This window comes from Falco punctatus (assembly GCF_963210335.1).
Source record: "Falco punctatus genome assembly, chromosome: 19".
NCBI classification, from domain to species: domain Eukaryota; kingdom Metazoa; phylum Chordata; class Aves; order Falconiformes; family Falconidae; genus Falco; species Falco punctatus.
The window spans coordinates 3,053,308-3,074,913 of NC_137599.1; the positions used below are offsets into that span (position 1 = coordinate 3,053,308).

Below are 21,606 nucleotides of genomic sequence, written 5' to 3' on the forward strand. Positions count from 1 at the left end.
GCACAAACACACAACCCTGAGGCTTTGAGGGATCATGTATCAGTGACAGACAAGTCTGTAATTGCATGAACGAGGGAAAAAAGCTTTATTAAATGTGTACAGAGTGCATGATGGCACCCGTGTGGAATCATGGTAGTACAGGAAGGAGGAGCAGATGAATGAAGTGGACTGCTTTCTGTGACACAACCCCATCACATACGGCCTCAGGCAGGGTTTGGTTCAGCTCGCCACTCTCTTGAGCCTGGGGTCAAGGGTCCACAGAGGTGCTTGCCCTTCTAGCGAGTGGTAAGCGCAACCTGCTCCCGGGAGGAGACCACCTTCCCGTCCTGCACCTCCTCAACGATTGTGCGAACCTGACGGGAAGATGTCATCACTACAAAAGGAGAGCAGAGGACAATTATTCAGGGGCAGGAAAGAAAGAAATTTCTTAACCACAATATCAGATATTGCATGTTTTTCTGGAAGATGTCACAAATTCCACAAGATACTGGAAAATGCTGTTTTAAACAACGCAATGTTGGCTAGAAGAGGGAAGAGCCAGGCTGATGGGAAAGCTCAAGAAGGCAAAAGGCACACTCCTTAAATGTGTGATGTCGCCTGATTTTCATGGTCTGTGTAAAGCCAGAACACCACCTGCTCAATCACAAGGCCCGTTTAGGGCAAATCATTCTTGTGATAAAGGAGTGCAAGGTATTTCCCATAGCTTTTCCCTGTGGTTAGCAGTTGTAAGACGCACACAAGCGCCCTTGACTGCTGCCACTCTGATCCAGCCAGCGAGGCGGCACGGCACGCCTGAGGAGTGATTTTCACTCCATCCGTCTGGCAGCTGCTTTAAAAGCAGGTCGCAAAGCTGTTTGTTATAAATATGTGCAGCAAGATAGGTTCTTACCATCTCTGCCAGAGTGTGAGGACATAGCAGAGGAGTACTGGGAAGAGATGCTACAAGAGAAGAAGAAAAACAAAGAGAAGTTAGGAGCAAACTCATTTTTTCTTGTAGTTATACAGACTCTGTATTCAGGCAGGAGGAAAACGTAAAAGGCTCGTAGCAGTTGCTAAATCTCCTGCTCACTCCGCTCAGCATCTCATGCAGGGCAGAGGGACCACTGCCCCTTCCAGCAGTGAAAGGTGCCCGTTACAGCATCTCGCTGCAGACAGAAACCAGGGACAGAGCCACTGGGCATCCGTGGCTGGTATCAATGTTAAGAAGAACCCTGAAAGCTGCAATTTGAGTTCCCAGACAGCACATTTTGTATCTATTGACCTATCTCCTCCCAACACGCTCTCCCAGTCAAAGCCCCCCTACGTACTGGGCGTCTTCACCCTCCAGGAGCCGGCGGTACGTGGCGATCTCCTGCTCCAGGCGGCATTTGACGTCCAGGAGGACCCTGTACTCGTGGTTCTGGCGCTCCATGTCGCACCGCAGCTCGGCCAGCTGCTCCTCCACGCTGGTGATCAGCCCCTGCAGCTGGGCCAGCTGGGTGCCGTAGCGGGCTTCTGTGTCGGCCAAGGTGCCCTCCAACGCCGCTTTCTGCGTGCAGAGGAGAGGGACGGGTTCAGCGGGGGACGGAGGGCGCTGGGGGTGGAGGTGGAGCCCCCACGCGCCCCCTGGCCCGTGCTCCTGCATGCCCCCCACCCCCCACCCCCGCAGGGAGCCGGCCCCTCGTACCGTGCTGAGCTGGCTCTGCAGGTCGATCTCCAGGCTCTGGATGGTGCGTCGCAGCTCGGTGATCTCCGTCTTGCCGCTCTGGAGCTGCTCGGTGTTGATGGCCACCTCCCGGTTCAGCTCTTCCGTCTGCAACAAGGCAGCAGCGCGCCGTTAGAGCACCGGTAAGCAGGCAGGGCCTGGGGTCCCGCGCCCCTCGCTGCTCCGCCGGAGCCAGCTCACCTTGCTGAAGAACCACTGCTCGGCGTCCCTGCGGTTCTTGTCCGCCAGGCTCTCGTACTGCTCCCTCATCTCAGCCAGGATCTTGGTGAGGTCGATTCCAGGAGCAGCATCCATCTCCACGCTGATCTCTCCACCCACCTGCCCACGCAGGGCATTCATCTCCTGGCACAAAAGAAACACATGATACATGTCAGAGTGAAATCAGTATATTCCCATCGTGGCCAATTTCTTATTTGCACCCAGCACACGAACCCCACAGCCCTCCTCCTGGATCCCCTGTCTCAAAGGGTTGTTTCCCTTCCCCTTTCCCACTCAAGGGTCTCCCAACAGCCCTAATTGTGGAGATGCTCCTGCACATTTGACCTGACCCCTTGCCATTGTGCACAAGGTACATTCTGCAGGTCGCAGTTTGAGCCTGGCTCTGTGCTCACCTCCTCGTGGTTCTTCTTGAGGTAGGCCAGCTCCTCCTTCAGGTTCTCGATCTGCATCTCCAGGTCAGCTCTGGCCAGGGTCAGCTCATCCAGGACCCTGCGCAGGCCGTTGATGTCGGCCTCCACGCTCAGGCGCAGAGCCTGCTCCGTCTCAAACCTGGGGACACGGACACACAGTTGCACTGTGGAGCCCAGCCGATACAGGCTTTTTCTTGTTTCCTACCCCGACTTGGTGCACTTCTGCCAAGCATCTTTTATTAAATGTGCATGCACAGCTCTCCACTGTGCAGGAATGTCAAGACAACGCTGTGTCCCTGCAGAGGTGTCCGCTTCCCAAATGTCACATTTCTAGTGAGCAGTGACCTGGTGGATCAACCTCAGTTGCAGAAACCGAAGAAAAGCCTTAAACAGACGGGGTTTTCCCTCCCTTCGCATAAGAGTTCTCAAAGGCATTGGACTTACTTGGTTCTAAAGTCATCAGCTGCCAGCCGGGCGTTGTCAATCTGTAGGACGATGTTGGCATTTTCAACAGTTGCAGCAAGAATCTGGAGGGGGATAAAAGAAAGGGAGAGAGTGAAAAAGTAGTTCTGAAAAACAGCATGCTGCTGCCCGAGCTCCCGTTCGGAAGGACTTGGAGCAGCACTGAACCTCCTGCCGGTTGGGCTGGAACTTCCATATGGACTCTGCAAGGGAGAGGCAGGATGCCGGTGCTCAGTCTCGCCAGCACCGATTCAGCCTTGCGAAGGCACTGGCATGCCACGTGCCACAGCCTGGTGCCCTTGCCAGGGTGGCATCTCCTGGTGCTGACACCATGCTCAGAGTCCTGGCAGCACTCTGGCAGCGTCTGGCAATGCTGAACAGCCCAGCCGAGAAGGAAAAAAAAAAATAAATGAGTTGCGGAAGGAGTGCCTTGTGCCTGAATTGTTTTGCTTTCGTAATTACACCTGAGGTGCAAATATTTGTTCTAGGATTTTGAAAATTATTGGCCATTTAATGAGCAGTAATTTCTGTAGCCACAAGCTAATGAAAAGCTCTCACTGAGTTCTGGTGCTTCAGGGGATATCCGAGCAATAATCCAGGGATATTGATGTGGTAATTTCCCAGCTGCGGTGGGGTGCGGGAGGGGAGGGAAGGGTCTGCATCCCTCTGGATCCTGAGCAGAGGGTTTCTGTGAGACCCAGCACTTCATTGCTCACATCTGGAGGCAGTCTCTGTCTCCACATGTTTCTGTGCTCCAGATCAGAGCACACCTGACAAGCTGGAATTTGAAGAGAAGCTTTGTGCATCAAAGCAAGAGCCCTTCACCCCAAGGTGAAGCCCGGGAGGGTTAAAGAACTGAAAAATTCTAAGTATTTCCTAGGAAAAATCTGGGATTTCCCCCAGGGGCTGATCCCTGAGCCTGTCAACGGCTGCTGCCTCATTTCCCTGGCATTTGCTCTCACAGACCAGGTATTGTCATTTCTCACCCGCCCACACCTCCATCCCCTCCAGTGGAACCTGAGCTTACTAAGGATGTTGTCACCTCGTGTAGGAGTGGTGAAGGACCAGGCAATCAGCTCATGATGAGTAATGCGGGCAGAGGGAGGACAGCGATGACAGGGTAGGAAGGGAAGGACAGATTCTAGCGCTTTTTTTCAAGGACTTTTGCCTAAAATCAGCCAGGGAGCTGCCAAGAATAAAGAAACAAGCTTGGCCATGATTTCACCTACTGCATTTTAGAGCAGGGCATGCACTTCACTTCAGCATCTCTGAAGCCACCTACTACAGCCCAGTATGTTCTGACTCCCTAGGTTTCACTCATGCCTGTGTTTGCACCTCCCAAAGAACAACCATCCCACAGGGCATTTTCTTTCCTTTTTAACCCCTACCTTGAGCGTCTTATCGGGCTAGAAAAGATCTGATCTGTAGGATATTTATGAGAACGACTTAACATCTCCATTTACATATCATCCAGTAGTGAGCAGTGACAAAGAAATCGCGTGTCTCTGCCTGCAGAGAACTCAACCAGGAGTCTGGCTCACGCTTGGGGCATAAGGAGCATGGAGGAAGGGCAGGAGATGACTGGCGTGGCAGCGCACACCCTGTAGCATCAGAAAACCTGACCTGACGCCTGATAGCCTCTGGCTCCCGCTTTCCTGCCCTGTCTTTCTCCCTACACTGCAACAGTCAATAGAAAGCCCATCTCTGTGCCTTGTGGAGGGCATGCTCAAGTAACTGCTGTTCTTTTATTATGAGTATTGCTTCCAAGCATGTTGCTTCTGTTTTCCCATCTCAGACCTATTAATTGTCATTTGTTAATACTCTTCCTTTCAGCTTTTAGGAGCAGGGTCATCTTTCTAAAACTGACTTCAACGAAGATGTCTTGGTAATCACAGCATCCTACCTTGTTCCTGAGCTCCTCGATAGTCCTGTAGTAGGGGCTGTAGTCACGGTCTGGACCAGGTCCCTGCTTCTTGTACCATTCCCTGATCTTGACCTCCAGGTCGGTGTTGGCCTCCTCCAGGGCACGCACTTTGTCCAGGTAGGCAGCCAGGCGGTCGTTGAGGTTCTGCATCGTCTCCTTTTCGCCAGCCGGCAGGATGCCATCGCCGCCTCCAAAGCCTCCCCCAAAGCCCCCCCCCAAGCCGGCTCCAAAGCCAGCCCCAAAGCCAGCCCCGTAGCTACCCCCAAAGCCACTGCCGAGGCCCCCTCCTACGCTGCTGCAGTAGCTGCCCCCATAGCCGCTGCCGAGCCCCGAGACGATGCGGGAAGAGACAGAGTAGCTGCTGGAGCCTCCGTGGACGCTGGGGGCTCTGTAGCCCCCTCCCCCAACTCGCACGGAGGAAAGCCTGCTGGAGCCCCCAGCCAGGCCACCGAACCCCTTGAGGGAGGTGGAGGAGGAGTACTGCCTGACAGTGGTGCTCATGGCGAAGGCTGGCGGGGGCTGGAGGCTGGAGAGAGGCACCCGGCTCGGCAGCGCAGGCAGCGAGTGCTTGCTTCCCCCTGGCTTGGAGCCCTTTATAGCCCGGGCAGGAGGCGTTGCCGGCGCTCTTTTTTTTCTGTTGCATTCCCGATGATTTTCATCACTCCTAAAATCTGAGCCAACTTCCAGAATCGTCATTTTTGCCTTTGTTCTAGTCATGCTTTTTTGTCGTATTCCACCAGAAACTTTTTATCTGACAAAGGGTGTCTTTATGCTTCTTCCGTTTCCAAGTAAATAGTCAGGTGTGATTCAAAGTAGGAGGCTCCTTGCTCAGGGCTACATTTTAATACTGCTTTGTACTGTTAGCTCTGAAACAGAGCGGTTCAGGCAGCGTTTCAGTGGAGCATGTCAGCATCTCTTTTACTGTGTTTTCTTGTCCCAGCTCTGCGGTCTCCTGTCTCTCTTTAGGTTGCACACACAGCACACCTGCAGGGACAACAGCCGTGTCATGAAGCCCTGAAAGTACATCTGCAGTCCCGTGAGTACAATGGTGCTAGAAGGAACTTGGCTACCAGTCCTGGAAATATGAGTCTGCTCTTTTATCTGCAGGGAGAGGGATGTTCTGTAATGAAAAAGCAATGACAAGGGAGCTCGTGCTTCAGGGCTCATACAGTTCTTCACTTCAGAGACCACCCAAGAGTGAAGGAATATGAAAAGGCAATAAGGAGTGGATATTTTGTTGATTTTTGTGAACAAGAGCCTAGCAAACTATTCAGAAAGGGCAGGGTATGGCTACTAGCTGGCGTAACTTAAAAATTATGAGATGCTCCAGGAAAAAATGTGGACTGGCATAAAGTAGGTGAAGGATATAAGAAGAAAAGCTCCTGCTCTCCAAGCACTGTGAACAAGAGTTCAAAGCTGATGGTAACATAATTTAGCAGCTAATGCTGCTGATGTTTTCTGTGACGAACATCTCAATCAGTTCTGACCAGGGAAGATAAGTTCAATGTGAATTTGAGGTTTACAGCTCCCATGTAGACAGAGCTTCAGGAGAGATGCTGGTTGCTTCTGAAGAGCAAAAAGCCTCAAAAAACAAGCGCACCAGGCATGGTCAAGCTCTGCTGTCTGTTCTCCGTGCTGACCTACGTCATGGGCAGAAACCACAAATCTGAGTGTCACCAGCTAATAATGCAGGGTGTGGAGGAGAAGATAGTTCTCATGTGTGTACATGGTGAATTGTTTGACTTCACAGACAGGCCCCAACAACCCCTTCCCAACAGCCAAGTTCTTCCTTAGATCATTTGCCAAAGGAGGGGGGAAAGAGTATGGAAATAAGCAACAAAGGTACATTTCTGAGCAGCTTTAGAGGGCATGACTCCCTTCCCTCTATCTGAAAAAAGCTGGAAACAATACAGGAGTGGGATGTGTCCTTGCAAGATCAGGAGTTGGCTGCTATGAAGAAGCACAGCTACCCATGTTCCCGTTTGCCACTGGTTAACGGAGACAAGTCTGTATGACTTGGAGAACTGGAGAAAGTGGAGCCTCCACCATGTCTGCTCTGGCCAGAGGATGGGTTCAGTCTGTTGGCGGCAGCATCTTCTTGTCGCGTGAGTGCCAGGAGACGGAGCACGGAGCCAGCGGACGCCCACTTTCTGCTCGTCCTCCCCAGGTGCAGCTGGCAAAGGCGCAGCAGCGTGGGGGCGGCTGGGACGTGGAGCTCCAAGGAATGTGCTTTCTCCCCATCTTCATTTCCTTGCCTTCTCTCGGGTGATACGAAAGGGCAAAAGTCATGGATTGTCCTCACTGGGTGCAGTGGTGGCAAGGAGAAAGGGGAACTTCGGTGACAAAAACAGTACAGAGCCCCTGTGCAAGTCCAAGCCCTCAGGCTTGACGTGAGCAAGGCTCTTCAGGCTGGCCAGCCAGCAGGAGCGACCAGCTTCCCCCAGACCTGCTGTAGGATGAATAACTGTCGCCACATTACGAGGTTAATAGGGTATTCTTTCTTTACATGAAATCAGTCTTTCATCTTTCGTTTCCTATTTAACTGCAGTGTCATAAAAATACACATTGCTCAAAATATCTATGATATTCTGATGATACCACAAGGCAGCAATTAAAATCATGAAGTGTTAATTAAGACTTAAAACAACATTAAAAATTCTAAGGCGTTATTTACATGACCTGCAATTGAACACAACCACAAATGACTGCATATTGTTTGTATCACACTCTCTTTCAAATAAAAAGCTGACTATTAAATCAGATTCTGCCTCTGTTTCATGAGCGCAAGCACACTATGAGCCTGGGGTTTATACATTTCAAAATCAGAATGCCCGGTCTATGGCATAACAGTAATTTCATGGTAGCACACTGGTGTCTAAACATGCAATTCTGTCTTCAGGAGGAAAAAGGCGGCGAAGCTCTGGCTCCAAACGTACATACCAGCAGAGCCGGTAGATGAAACTACCTGGACAAGAACACTTCTCTGTTTATTTTAGCGTTCTTATAAAGTTTGCCCTACTATCAAATTATTACAGGAAAGTTTCCTAAAATGAGCTGAAAAGCCACACCTCAATGTCTCTTTCTAAAGTGGTCTTTTATGTCAGATTAACTCAGCGTAGCCTGAGAAGTCAAAGCATCTTTCTGGAATAAAATACCACCTTCTGAAACCTGCCTCGAGCTGCCACTGCCTGTCTGCATAAGCCACCACCTGCAGCTCCCTCCTCAATGGGTTTCTTAAGGTCACGACTAATTATTAATGCTTAAGGCAGGAAAGTATCAACACCTGTTTTCCACACCTCCCTCACAATTTGCAGTAGCAGGAGTAATTAAAACAGGGGGGTTTGTTAGCAAAGTATTATTTGTTTCTATAGCAACAAGGGTGTGCTCCGTTTTCCAGGAGAAAAATATAAATCCAGGGTGAATACAGCATCCCCATGCCGGGTGTCACAAGGGTGGCAGCTGCAGGGACACAACCATCGCGAGGAGCTGCCAGAGGTGTTGACAGTCCCTGCACCACCCCTGGTGAGGACAGTGGATCCCTAAGAGGTGACCTGGGAAGCTCTTTAACTGCAGGCTGTGTCTGTCCTTACCCTTCTGAGGCATCTGGGCTTGGGCTGCTCAGCGCCTGGCCCTGTCCAGTCCCGGGGCACGGAGCATCCTGGGGGAGAAGCCCCGTGCTGTGCCAGGCTCCCTCAGCCAAGGATGCAGGAGCACAGCAGTCAGGCCGCAGAGATGCTGTGGCTGGAAGCACCTGGGGTCAGGAATTGTGCCCTGTTGTTTACTCGTGGCCCGTCCACGATGCGCCACACGGACGTGCAGCGGCAGAGTGGCGGGAGCCGTTCTCCTGACCACAGTGCTCCTTTACTGGGTTGTGTTTACGTGTCCTTTGGTGGAATCGCAGTAGAAATGAGATCACTGCTCGTCAGCGGTAAGATTCAAAACCAAAGCTGTGCCTGCTGCAAGTCAGTGGGTGCTGGGAGTGCTTTCAGCTGGCTCGCTCAGGGTGCTGTGCAGGGTGCACAGCGCAGCTGGTCCCTGGCACGCGTCATGGGGGGTCTGCCCTGCGTGGCCAGGGGGATGTGGTCCCAGCCGACACTGGGCAGAGCTGATGGCTGCAGCATGGGGTGCCGCTAGACCGTGCATCCCTGCTGCCTCGGCTTGCAGTGCAGATGATGCACTGCAGGGATCCTGCCAACGTTTTGAATAAAAACACGAATTCTCTCTTATCTCCCCATAAAATCCAGGCATATTTTCTGGAAAGGCATCTTAAAACTGTGTGGCCAGCTCTATTCTTACACATATTCAGTAGCGTTTCTCTAAATCATCCCATTGATTTGGAAGTTGGATTTATGAGGTAATAAATGTGGCAGAATCCAGCCAAGAATGTGTCTAAACTGGCTTTCCAGGAACGGCTGGGCCAGCTGACGGCAACATGAATTGCTGCATCAGGAACAGCCACTAACAGCCAGGGAGTGCCACAAATAACTCCCAGAAGTGTTTTAAATTTTTTGCTTGTATAGGCCATACCCACCACTTGTTTTCTTCACCCTTTAGCAGTGCCTTTGGAAGAAAGGATTAAACTAAGCTGAGTTTGTATTTCTGCAGAGGCATCAGCCAATGCATCCCTGCCACATCTACAGCTTCATTTCGTTGTACCTCAGAGCTTGTTATCTGGGCTGCACAGCAGCTGTCAAGGCAGAGCTGGGGAGGGAACCGTTTGCAGGGTCCTGGCTACATGACTTGGGTTTTGTTCACTTTCTTGCTTGTACTTACCGAGTTCAAAGCTTCAGCTCTGCTGTTGCTGCACATTGCAGCTGGGGAAGCAGCATTTTGCCCCAACCTGAAAGTCACCGTGCCAAATCTGAGATGAAATACAAAGACTCACAAGTTTTGCCTCCCACGACCCATGTAATCAGTTCCCTTTAGACCTCCACCCACATCAGCTTCCTCACGGAGGCAGCCAGGTCACAGGTATTACGGAATTGTCATTGTCCTGGCCTCAACACCTGGGTACCAAAGATGGAGAATATTACTCCTTCCCGAGAGCAGCTTTGTCCTACAGCTCCAGCAGTGGGACAGCCCAGCTCTTCAGAGCAACAAGACCAGACCCTGGTTTTCATAAGTGCGAAGAAAAGCTTTATTTGATTTCTGAGCATGGAACAGTGCTTGGATAAAGGGTGAGGGAAGCCGGGGTGTGACAAAAAGAGAAGGTGCTTTTTTGTGATCTGCATAGCTAGAGCACATAAGCTGGAATCTTCTTCTGCTTTGCTATGCGAGGTTTGCAGCAAACCACACAGCCGCCTCAGTGGGCAGCCTGGGTGATCTGCTCGCGGGAGGAGATCACCTTCCCATCCTGGACTTCCTCAAAGATCGTGCGGATTTGACGGGTAGTTATAGGTGCTACAATGGAGAAAGAAGGAACTGTTATTTTCAGGGAAGCAAGGGGAAAGTATTTAAAGATTTTCATGGGTAAATTTATTATGACCAAAAGCCGCCTGAGAAACCAAATATAACCACCACATTCCTACCACTAAATACTTTATTATATAGTTTCACTCTGCACAAATAATACTTCTGAAAGACGTTTTGGTATATCATGAGCAGTTTCTGTCAATTCACATTTTGAAAGTATAATATGACAGTAATTTTAGTAAATTAGTAGAGTCTGTGCTAAGAAGGTGGCTAAGGATATAACAGCTACGTGTGATCAGTGCTTCAGCCAAGACGTGTACTTACCTTCTTTCACAGGCTGCGAGATGTAGAGGGAAGACATGCTACAGGAGGAGAAAGGACAGAAAATGGTCAGAAATGGAAAAAACGTGAGTTGTCTCTAAGACAAAATAATTATTTAAACCCCGTCTTTCCTTCTCGCACCAGTACAGGATTAAAATGCCTTCTGGAAACAGCCTAGTGTAAAAATTGAAAATGGTAAGGATGTGTGTGTGCCAGGGGGATTCAGACATAAGGGCAGCCCGCATCCCAGCTGTGATGAGCAGCAGTGATACCTGCTCCTTCCCCAGGACGGGATGGGAAGGGGATCCCAGGGATGCTGCAGCGCTGTCATAACCACTGGGCTGTTCTGGACTAGCAGGACAGAAAAGGGAGACCCTGTTGCACGACATGGGTCGGGAAATGGCTCACAGGACCCTCCAGGGAATGTAGATTGTCCATGTTTTATTTCCTTTGCTTTCACCCGTCTCCTCCCAACACGCTCTCCCAGTCAAAGCCCCTCTACGTACTGGGCGTCTTCACCCTCCAGGAGCCGGCGGTACGTGGCGATCTCCTGCTCCAGGCGGCATTTGACGTCCAGGAGGACCCTGTACTCATGGTTCTGGCGCTCCATGTCGCACCGCAGCTCGGCCAGCTGCTCCTCCACGCTGGTGATCAGCCCCTGCAGCTGGGCCAGCTGGGTGCCGTAGCGGGCTTCTGTGTCGGCCAAGGTGCCCTCCAACGCCGCTTTCTGCGTGCAGAGGAGAGGGACGGGTTCAGCGGGGGACGGAGGGCGCTGGGGGTGGAGGAGGAGCCCCCACGCGCCCCCTGGCCCGTGCTCCTGCGTGCCCCCCACCCCCCACCCCCGCAGGGAGCCGGCCCCTCGTACCGTGCTGAGCTGGCTCTGCAGGTCGATCTCCAGGCTCTGGATGGTGCGTCGCAGCTCGGTGATCTCCGTCTTGCCGCTCTGGAGCTGCTCGGTGTTGATGGCCACCTCCCGGTTCAGCTCTTCCGTCTGCAACAAGGCAGCAGCGTGCCGTTAGAGCACCGGTGAGCAGGCAGGGCCTGGGGTCCCACGCCCCTCGCTGCTCTGCCGGAGCCAGCTCACCTTGCTGAAGAACCACTGCTCGGCGTCCCTGCGGTTCTTGTCCGCCAGGCTCTCGTACTGCTCCCTCATCTCAGCCAGGATCTTGGTGAGGTCGATTCCAGGAGCAGCATCCATCTCCACGCTGATCTCTCCACCCACCTGCCCACGCAGGGCATTCATCTCCTGGAAGGAACAAGAAACACATCTTCATGCAATCCAGCAACCAGCATATAAAGATGTTCCTCTCAGCACAGAGTTCTTCAAGGAAAGGTAGCATCCTTCAGCAGGTGTTTCTAGGGCAGATCAACAGGGAGCAAGCCAGGGCCTTTGCCCCACAGTCAGAAAGAAAATAACCCAAATTCTTAAGAAGTCTCCATTTGAGTTAAACCTTCAGAGAATAAATCAGAGCCTGTAGCTGGCTTCATTTCTCGGGAGACAGACCCCTCAGGCCTGAAGCTGCCAGGATCGTTGATAAATCTCTAACTGCTGCAGTGGCCGTTACTGAAATAGCAAGAGGTGAATGAATTTTAGACACACTCTGGAGAGGATGTGCTGCTATCCAGAATGCATCATCCCTATGTCCTTATCAGCACCTCCAATCTTCCCGCCCAGCAATTCAAAACTCAGCATGGCCTTAAGGGTTGGACCAGAGCTCGTATTTCTGGGCCCAGGCTGGACTTTTCTGAGCCTGGCTCTGTGCTCACCTCCTCGTGGTTCTTCTTGAGGTAGGCCAGCTCCTCCTTCAGGTTCTCGATCTGCATCTCCAGGTCAGCTCTGGCCAGGGTCAGCTCATCCAGGACCCTGCGCAGGCCGTTGATGTCGGACTCCACGCTCAGGCGCAGAGCCTGCTCCGTCTCAAACCTGGGGACACAAGAACAGTCATGAAAGTGGCACGAGAACTTGCCCAGCCAGGGACAGAGCACCTGGGTCAGTTGGTTGCTTCCTCCGTGCTGCTGCTGGCATCATGTTGATACCCCAACAGTGCACGGACAGCTTCCTGACGGTGAGTGCTGGTGAACACAGGGGAACAACTGATGAACAGTGTCCATCTGACTCCATCACCGTGCTCCTGGTATCACTGGGCCTCGTTACTGGGTCTGGGCTTTGCTGGGCTATACATACACAAGTTAAATGTGCAGCACAAGCACAGGGAAAGTTCTCCGCACAGGAGAGGTCGTACCACAGAGGAACCAGCAATGGGAATAAAATAGTGAAGTTTTGGATGGAAGCAGAACAATCCCTATGCGCCTACAGGATTTGATAACCATCTGCTTTGGAAACTACACTTTCATTTTGAAGACCTTGTTTCTATGTTGTCTTTTTGTGTTTGGATGGGATTTTCTCCTCCTTTCATCAAAAGTCTCTGCAGACTTTGTTCCATTTTTCCAGGAAATGTGGCTTACTTGTTCCGGAAGTCATCAGCTGTCAGCCTGGCGTTGTCAATCTGCAGGAGGAAGTTAGCGTTGTCGACTGTGGCCACCAGCACCTGGAGGGCAGAGGATAAAGACAAAGCACTGAGTGTCGGGCACTCCTCCTGGCTGACCACAGGATGGAAGCAGAAGGGAGACTGTTGGGACAGGAACAGTTTTGGGGAAGCCTGGGGCTTCCTTAGGAGAAGTGTGTATTGAATCAGACCGAGTGAGACACAGCTGAGACTGACTCTGCGTTACTCTGTGACCTCCCTTTCCAAAAATCCATCAGTATTTCAAAAGGCAGCGTGAAACATGGAAGGTGTGTGAGATCTGATGACACCATTTGTTCCCATGCTTCAGGGCAGGTTCTGATTACGCAAGAGCCAAGGAGGAATCACCTGCTCCCCCATCCACAGCTCCATGCAGCTCTTCTGGTGGGACGGATGGACCAGCAAGGTGTTTGTGCTTGGCATACCTTGTGCCCATATGTTCTGGGGTGGATTTAATTTGTTGACTGCAGAAATGGAGCAAAATGCAGTGAGCAGGTGCCTACAGCTTCTGATTTTTATATTACAGAACCAGGAGCAAATAATCCATACTGGGAGAAGATTCAAGGCAGAGTTTGGGAAGACATCGGTTATGGGGCCAAAGACAGGGAGGGAAAATGGATTCCCTGCATCATTTGCCAGCACTCCTGCAGCTCCAGATGTACACTGCCTGCCTTCATGCTTCCTGGGGGCAACTCGCAAGTAAGAAGTAACACAGCAGAACAAAGTCAACTCTCGGGTATTTCCTCTGAAATGGGGAGGGTGGGAATCAAATCAGATACAGGAGAAATCCCCCCAGAGCTGCCTGGGTTGGTGGGTTTGCATCAAGCCTGGCCCTGGGGTGGTGACTGCCAAAAGGAGGTGAAAACCTCACTGTTGGTCAGTTCCATCTTTTTCACTTTAGCATCTAAATCACATCGATACTGAAGAGCTGAAAAAAGTTTGCCAATGTTTACAAATGAATTTTTTGAATGTTTACAAAAATGACATCAGTGACACACTCTGCACCTATTTACAACTTTCCCTGCACGTTCATTTCAAACTGCAGAAAAAAATGCATTATCAATGCAGATTTGTCTCCTTCTTCTTCATTTGTTGCATTATGTCCCTTTACATCTGCTTCTTCCTGCCGTTTGTTCCACCTAGAGGGATGTAATCAAGAGCTAACATTGAGACATCTCGGAATTCCCAGCCTGGCGCTCAGCATGTGCATCTGAGACACTTTTTTACGACGCAGTTAGCGCTTACTAATTACAGAGGTAACAGTCAGTGATTCTGCTTCCACTCTGGTAATGAGACGTCCCACTGTGTTAATCACAGCATCCTACCTTGTTCCTGAGCTCCTCGATAGTCCTGTAGTAGGGGCTGTAGTCACGGTCTGGACCAGGTCCCTGCTTCTTGTACCATTCCCTGATCTTGACCTCCAGGTCGGTGTTGGCCTCCTCCAGGGCACGCACTTTGTCCAGGTAGGCAGCCAGGCGGTCGTTGAGGTTCTGCATCGTCTCCTTTTCGCCAGCCGGCAGGATGCCATCGCCGCCTCCAAAGCCTCCCCCAAAGCCCCCCCCGAAGCCGGCTCCAAAGCCAGCCCCAAAGCCAGCCCCGTAGCTACCCCCAAAGCCACTGCCGAGGCCCCCTCCTACGCTGCTGCAGTAGCTGCCCCCATAGCCGCTGCCGAGCCCCGAGACGATGCGGGAAGAGACAGAGTAGCTGCTGGAGCCTCCGTGGACGCTGGGGGCTCTGTAGCCCCCTCCCCCAACTCGCACGGAGGAAAGCCTGCTGGAGCCCCCAGCCAGGCCACCGAACCCCTTGAGGGAGGTGGAGGAGGAGTACTGCCTGACAGTGGTGCTCATGGCGAAGGCTGGCGGGGGCTGGAGGCTGGAGAGAGGCACCCGGCTCGGCAGCGCAGGCAGCGAGTGCTCGCTTCCCCCTGGCTTGGAGCCCTTTATAGCCCGGGCAGGAGGCGTTGCCGGCGCTTTTCGTCACCCCGGACAGCCAGAGCCAAATTCCAGAATCATCATTTTTCTCTCCCCGATTTCACGTCTTTTGTCACATCCCACTGGAAGCACAGCAGTGCACACAGGATCTTCTCTTTCCGCTTCAGTTCCCAGCGCCCGGCATGATTCAGACCAAAGGCTCCTCGCTCGTGGCTATGTTTTAGCATTTCACTGTTGCACCTGAGACGCGGAGGTGCTGGCTCCAGCTCCACCCCACTGCTCCTTCATGAAATAACACCAGTGAATCCTCTGTGAAATGCCAAGTCGCCCACAACCACCTTATATCATGAAAAATCTACAAATCTATTTATTTGCTTTTTTAGAGTCTAAAGTCAACGGGAGTTGCTGACTTAAGAGCTCTGCACATCCATAATCTTTATAAGCACCAACCCAAAGCCAGACGGAAATTTTCCCGTCAGGACCTCTGTTCCAGGACAAGCACAGACCTGGCGGTATTTGTGTACTGATACCGTATTTGGCAGAAATTTTGTAGCTCAGAAGAGAAGAAACTCCAGTAATTTCTGCTTACGTACTAGTCTAGGGTCAATCTCTCTACAGAGACTGGAAAGCCCCTGCAATGTGGGTTGTCAGTCAGTTTAAAAGGCAGATGCCTGACGTTTCCCAGTGGCACCTGCTTTGCTGCAACACCTTTCACAAGCTCCCCAGCAGCAGTCTGTCACTTCCAAAAGACTTGTAGAAGCTAGAAAATGCGGTGCCACGGCTTCTTCTATCTCATTGCTGAGGCAGGTTTTAATGCTTAAATAGTCCAAATCAGAGAAGAAGGATTGAAACTGCGTTAGACACCCACTGCTAGGACACGTTACATGTGATTTCTGACGGGAAGGGTACAATCAATCCTTACGGATGCTATGCCTGCATGCAGATATCCTTTCTCTTATAGATTTGCAGCTGCAAGACAGCAATGCTAACATCAGCTCAGCAGAACCAGCATCACCTGTATCAAAAGTACCGATGGGCAAAGCGCAACAGACACTGCAGCGAGGGGCAGGAGCCCTGCGACCACCGGCAGAGCGAAGGGTTTAAACAGGACAATGCAGAATTGAGGAACAGAGATGAGGCAATGCAGACACCCCGATAGCCACGCCTGCATCGTGCTATTAAGGGATTGAGCATAGTGATTATAGTAATGCAGCTGGACAGGTATTAGCGTGAAAAAAGCAGCAGAGAACCAGGAAGGGAGACACTGCACTGTTTTATTCTTTGTCGGGAAGAAAATCCCTTCACTGATGTGGCGCCAGCTCTTACAGTACACAGTGGAAAGTCGCACACCCAACCTGCTGGCCAGCCCGGCTCCAGCAGTGTCATTCTCGGATAAGAGAAGTTATTTTTTCTTTTAGCAGAGGTGCCTGTGAGGTAGTGAAAGAGAGTTATAGGGATTAGGAACCCTTCTGTGTTCTCTCCTGTGGTGATCTCCTTCCTTCCCTGGGCCCCTCTGGCTGTTTTCGCATTCTAACACACTTAACTGATTTTGGAGTTGCTGAGGTGTTCCCAGAGCCTCACCCTTGGTAATTCATAGTGCCTCCTTTCTTTCATCTGTTCGCTGAAGGACACAATAACAACAACGCTTTATCTGCACCGCTGTTAGATCCCAAGGCCTTTATAGGGAGTCACGTTCTCTTTCTTTAGCAGCTCTGGGAGAGGTGGTGTGGTTTTTCTGGGTGGCCACCAAGGAAGCAGCTTAAGCACAAAGAGACTCCAGATCCTCTTAGTCGAGGGCTCTGGGCAGCCCTGCCTCAGAACCGATTGGCTTCAGATTTGGATTTTTGACTCCCCAAGATGCAAACTCTGGAGATTTGGGATGCACATGTGCCCCCTCCCTCAGAAAGCTGGGGGAAAGGAGGGGGACCTGGGAGCAACCCATTGCTGGCAACTGGCAGAGCGTGCAGATGACTCTGCTCCGCTTGCAGCGCTGTCCTGGGGCAACCTGGCAGGGTGAAGATCAGTGCTCCTGCTGGCCCGCTGCCCTCCGTAGTGGGGGGTACAGGATTACCCAACAGCCGTCGTGTGGGAGCTGTGCTCCAGAGCCATCCCTTGGCCTCCCCTGCTGAGTTCTTCCAGACGTGCTCGCTTTGCTCGTGTTTGCTCTAGCAAACACCTTCCTGCTCCAGGCAATTGGCCCTGAACCCCTCACGTGGGCCAAAAGCTGTGCTGGGAGCTCTGTTCCCCCACTCAGGTCACCCACATGTTTTAGGCCAAGGTACGAGTCAGCCTGAATGTGGCAACTGCCCTAGAAGAGGCAAAGCCCTGCCACAGCCCCACAGGCAGGGAATCGCTGGATTTAAGGCTTTTCTTTCAGTATTATCACGACCTCAGCCCATGTTTGAGCTCCTTTATCACAACTGGCACAAGAGCCTAAGAGGAGATCTGTAGATTGGCCTACAATATCAGCTTTTTCTGGTCTTTTCCAATCGATATTTTTGCCAGTCAGCTGCTACCCTGACCTCTGGCTGAGCTCCCGAACAAGAATCCCCAAACCAGCCCCATTCTTACAGGAGAAACCCTTAGCACAAAGTTCCTCTTCCACTGGCTGTGGCGACAGGTCGACGTGATTATGCAGAGAAGCACGCACCACTTCAGCGATTTTATGTCACCAGAAGAATTCAGTCTCCCAGGCTCTCCTGAAGCACTCACCCACAGTAAATTCCCTTGAGATAAAAAAAAAAAAAAAAACACATCATAATGTTCAGGAGATGGTATCAAGAGTCTGTTCCAGCAAGAAGCATACCATCGATGCTATCTCTCCCTCAGGTGTGCTGCAGGGGGAAAGAAAAAGCTGAAGTCCTCCGGTTTGCATAGGAAGGGAGATGAAATTATATGTTAGGAGTGGACAAGCAGCCCACAGGGTACCCCACTGTGGTAAGGGTTGGTGCCAAAAGGCCCGGGTCAGTGTGTGGCATGTGCCTCAAACAATAGCACTTAACTGTGCTTTTCATGTCATGAATTAAGAGCTAATTAGGAGTCATTGGGTTTCCCCTGTGGGCCAGGTTCTTCCCAGTGCCTTTCACAGCAGTTCACAGCTCAGTAGGAACTAGCTGGAGGATGCAGCTCTGGGAAGGATGTCTCCTGCAAGTAAGGAATGGCAGGCACGGGCTTTACCCTCGCTGACAGGTTTTCTCTGTAGGTTTGAACAACACCAAAATGGGTAACAAATATATCAAGGTGTGGAGTGAAATAGTGCTGTCTTTGTTTCTATCATCTCAGCTGCTGTTGCTTTTATCGTCTGCTAGGACATGTCCTGACAGCCCCCTCCCATTATCAGGAAAAGAGCGATCCCAGATCTGTTGCTATGAAAGGAAACTTCATAGTGTGTGTGAGCGATGGAAACTCCCCCTGGGCAGGCTCAGGGCATTTAGCCACCAGCCAGCAAGCCAAGCCACGCCAGACGCTCACCCCGTTTGATCCCCCCCTGCCCACTGTGCTGCGCGCTGGATGAAGGAGACAGGCAGCAGAGCCTCGTCCCCCTTAGCAGGAGAACGAAGGAGGCAGTGATGGAGCCAGAGGGGGAAGGGCTGACTGGAGGGAAGGCAAAGTGGGGTGACTCCGTATTGCCCGTCTCTGAACTCCAAACTGGCTCCTGCCAACGCTGAGGCCAGACCTTGCCCTGCCGGTGGGATGCTGCGGGCAGCCTCACCGGCGTCCCTGCACCAGCATCACACCAGGCTCTCAACGAGCCCTTTTCTCCTCTCGGTGAACGTGAACGAAGATGATGCTCCTCCACGTTGGCCGATGCCCCAAGCTGTTTGCAGAGCACCAGGTGAGTCCTGGCCCTGCGTCATTTGATGCTTCACAAGCCACCTCCACCTGTGAGCACCTTGCTGGAGCACAGACCTGCTCCCCGGCCGAAGAGCTGCTCTGCCCGTTTCGGCATGGCGTGTGCCAAGGAGATCCCCTTACAGCAGTGATTCCCAATGAATCAGCGCTGCAAACACAGCCAGTTCACACACTCTTGCTCAGCTGCGGGAGCAGCTCAGCCAAGGGGCTGGGCAGCACAGAGCGATGTATGTGGTTATCTCTGCTTTGCTTCAGGGATCACAGACCTGTCTGGCACTAGACAGTCTTTCAGCAGATCATTCAGACTCTTCCCCCTGGTCCTGCTGTAGTTCTTCATCCTTGCAGCTACCCAAGTGCTGTGGCCACCCATCATGCCACCTGGTCACCCAGCCAAGGGCTGAGCACTGCTTTTCAGCTGCTGTGCTTCAGCAGTAAAGATCCTGAACAGCTTTTGATCACAACCAGTCTTGTCTCCAAGGTCTGGCTCAGCCCTTCTGCCCCTGCTTGGGGCCGAGGAACCCATTCTAGCAAGTTCAGCGCTTAAGCAGCTCGGCGGTCTCTCTGGTGATGTCCCAGCTGACATGCTCCAGCTCGGGCTCAGGCCAGTCACAATATGCAGAGCCATGGACCAGAGATGGGGATTCCCTGGTCCAGAACCCAAGGGGAAGCTGCTCCGCAATGTGTGTGGGACCAAGGCAAAGGGAGGACAGATGGGCAACAAACGACTCCTTGTTTTCCTCTAGACAAAAGAACACTTGTGTCTGAGCAGAGCCAGACTCCCGAGCCATCATGAATCGCTTTAGCTCTATCTCCGCAGCAAACTCCAACCTTCGGAGTTTCCCACGTTATTTTTTCAGTGTCTCTCTTCCAGATCACAAGCAGCTCCTGCATTTCCTCATGTCTCATTCTGTCGGTGTGGAAATAGGCTCACACCCTGTCTGCTCATCCCTCTCTCCCCTTGCTGAGCACAGCAGAGCAGGCAGGGAGTTGCACATGTACTTTCCCATGCTGACTGGAGGCAACAACCAGCGGCTCCCACGTTCCTTCCGTGCCCACACCCGCTGCACCTACAGTGACTCCAGGCCAGGTCTCCAAGCCACAGATGGGGACTTGGGCTTGGGGACAGCCGTGACGCTGGCAGCGGGATGAGGCAGGTACTGGCATCAGCCTGGAGACACTCGTGCTTGTGGAAGGGCAGGAATGGTGTTTTCTCCCTGCTCTGGGGTGCGGCCAGTCATGCCACCGGACCCCGGCTGGATGGGCCAAACCCCTTGTTGGTGACAGGGGTTGCACCAGCCCCGTGACTCCTCCGCTGGCATTTAGTGCCCTCCTGCTGCCAGGGCTTGTCCTGGCCTCTGTGCAGATGCACGCCGCGCACACAGCCCCCCGTGGCACACGAGGACGGGCAGGAGGGATGGTGACAGCCCCTGCAGACGTTGCTTTTCTAGCTCGCCCCAGGGGAAGCCCCTCTCCCCAGTGGGACCCTGGCTCTCAGCTTGGTCCCCTCTAGAGGGGGGCTTTGAGGTGGCCCCTTCAGGTAGGATCTGCCATGTGTGCTGGTCCCCTCCCGGCCTCCCTTTCTGTTGCTCCTTGAGGGCTGATGGTTGGGTGGCTGTTGCCTGTGAGCAGGCAGCGAGGGTCCCACCGTGGCCGGGGTGGGACCAGCAGGGGGCTGGTCACCTTGTGCCCACGGTGGGGACAGTGGGGGAGCGCTCCCAGGAGGCCAACGCAGCTGCTGGGAGGGGAAGGGGCTGCCCATGGCGCTGAGGAGATGGACCACACTGCCCCAGAGTGCTGCCTGTGACCAGGCTGCGCTGTCGCTTCCCACACGGTTGTAAATACTTGGCTGCTTGTTAATCGGTCCTTGGCAGGCAGTTTTCTGAAGTCATTTACAAGACTGAAACAGCCTGTGCCTCCCCCAGGTCCCAGCCATACACCTGCCTTCCCCAGCTTCCCCCCAAGGACCGGAGCCCCCAGCCTCGCCACCGCCCCCACGGCACTGCCAGCCCCTGCCACGGCACCCGCCGGGACCACGAGCATCCCTCGCGCTGTGCCCTGCAGCTCTCCTGGCTGAGGTCCACGGCTCCACCTCGAGCACTAATGATTTTCTGTGCGGGAGTTCAAAGCGAAAAGGCAGCGCTGGGCTGTCAGCCGGGTGTCTGGCATGAGGCAGTTACCTGCCCGGGCTTGGCACCGCGCTCGGCTCCGCTCTCTCGCCTGGAGCGCGGCTGATCCTCCTGATATGTAACAGTAATTATGAGCTGCAGCTTTGGAATCAGCTCGTTTGCCTCTGTTATTATATATTATTTTTTTTAATCCAAATAACTGTGCTCAACTGGTGGCTGCAGGGAAGAGCAAATGGTTGTGATTAACCTCCATCCCCGCCTCACCGCACCACTGCAGGGCTGCACCGCCACGGCCGTGCTGGTGCTGGCGGGTGATGCTGGGCCTGGCGGTGCGCAGGGACAGGGGACAGCCCCCGGGTGCTGTGCCCGTGCCCAGGGCAAAGCCGCTGCACCGGGCAGGCAGCCCACGGGTGGGCACAGGGGGCTCAGCACTGAGCCCAGGGGGGCGGGGGGGGACGGGGGGGGGCAGGGGTGCACACACCAGGCACACACCAGGCACACACCAGGCACACACCAGGCACACACCAGGCACACATCCCCACATACCTGGCACACACACACCCTGGAGCACACCGGGGTGTACCAGGGCGCGCACACACAGCATATACACACCAAGTACACACACCCCGGGCAGACACACACACACACACACCTCGCACACGCACGCCAGGCAAACACATGCCAGGCACACGCACCAGGCACACACACATGCACCACAC

The 21,606-nt window shown here is 52.9% G+C and overlaps 2 protein-coding genes across 2 annotated transcripts; both read right to left on the bottom strand.

The window, feature by feature from the left end:
- Window positions 1-61: 61 nt before the first annotated feature.
- LOC308055331 (keratin, type I cytoskeletal 14) lies at window positions 62-5,542 on the bottom strand. Its single transcript, XM_080369198.1, has 8 exons — window positions 4,700-5,542; window positions 2,779-2,861; window positions 2,317-2,473; window positions 1,886-2,047; window positions 1,667-1,792; window positions 1,308-1,528; window positions 890-939; window positions 62-373 (listed from the first exon to the last, which is right to left on the bottom strand). The coding sequence occupies exons 1-8, from the start codon at window positions 5,435-5,437 to the stop codon at window positions 276-278; spliced, it is 1,635 nt and encodes a 544-aa protein (XP_080225324.1). The 5' UTR covers window positions 5,438-5,542; the 3' UTR covers window positions 62-275.
- A 4,317-nt stretch (window positions 5,543-9,859) lies between these two features.
- Window positions 9,860-21,260, bottom strand: LOC308055337 (keratin, type I cytoskeletal 14-like). Its single transcript, XM_080369206.1, has 8 exons — window positions 14,304-21,260; window positions 12,920-13,002; window positions 12,221-12,377; window positions 11,538-11,699; window positions 11,319-11,444; window positions 10,960-11,180; window positions 10,457-10,494; window positions 9,860-10,120 (listed from the first exon to the last, which is right to left on the bottom strand). Exons 1-8 carry the CDS (start codon window positions 14,823-14,825, stop codon window positions 10,023-10,025), a joined length of 1,407 nt encoding a protein of 468 aa, XP_080225332.1. The 5' UTR covers window positions 14,826-21,260; the 3' UTR covers window positions 9,860-10,022.
- Between the last annotated feature and the right edge of the window lie 346 nt (window positions 21,261-21,606).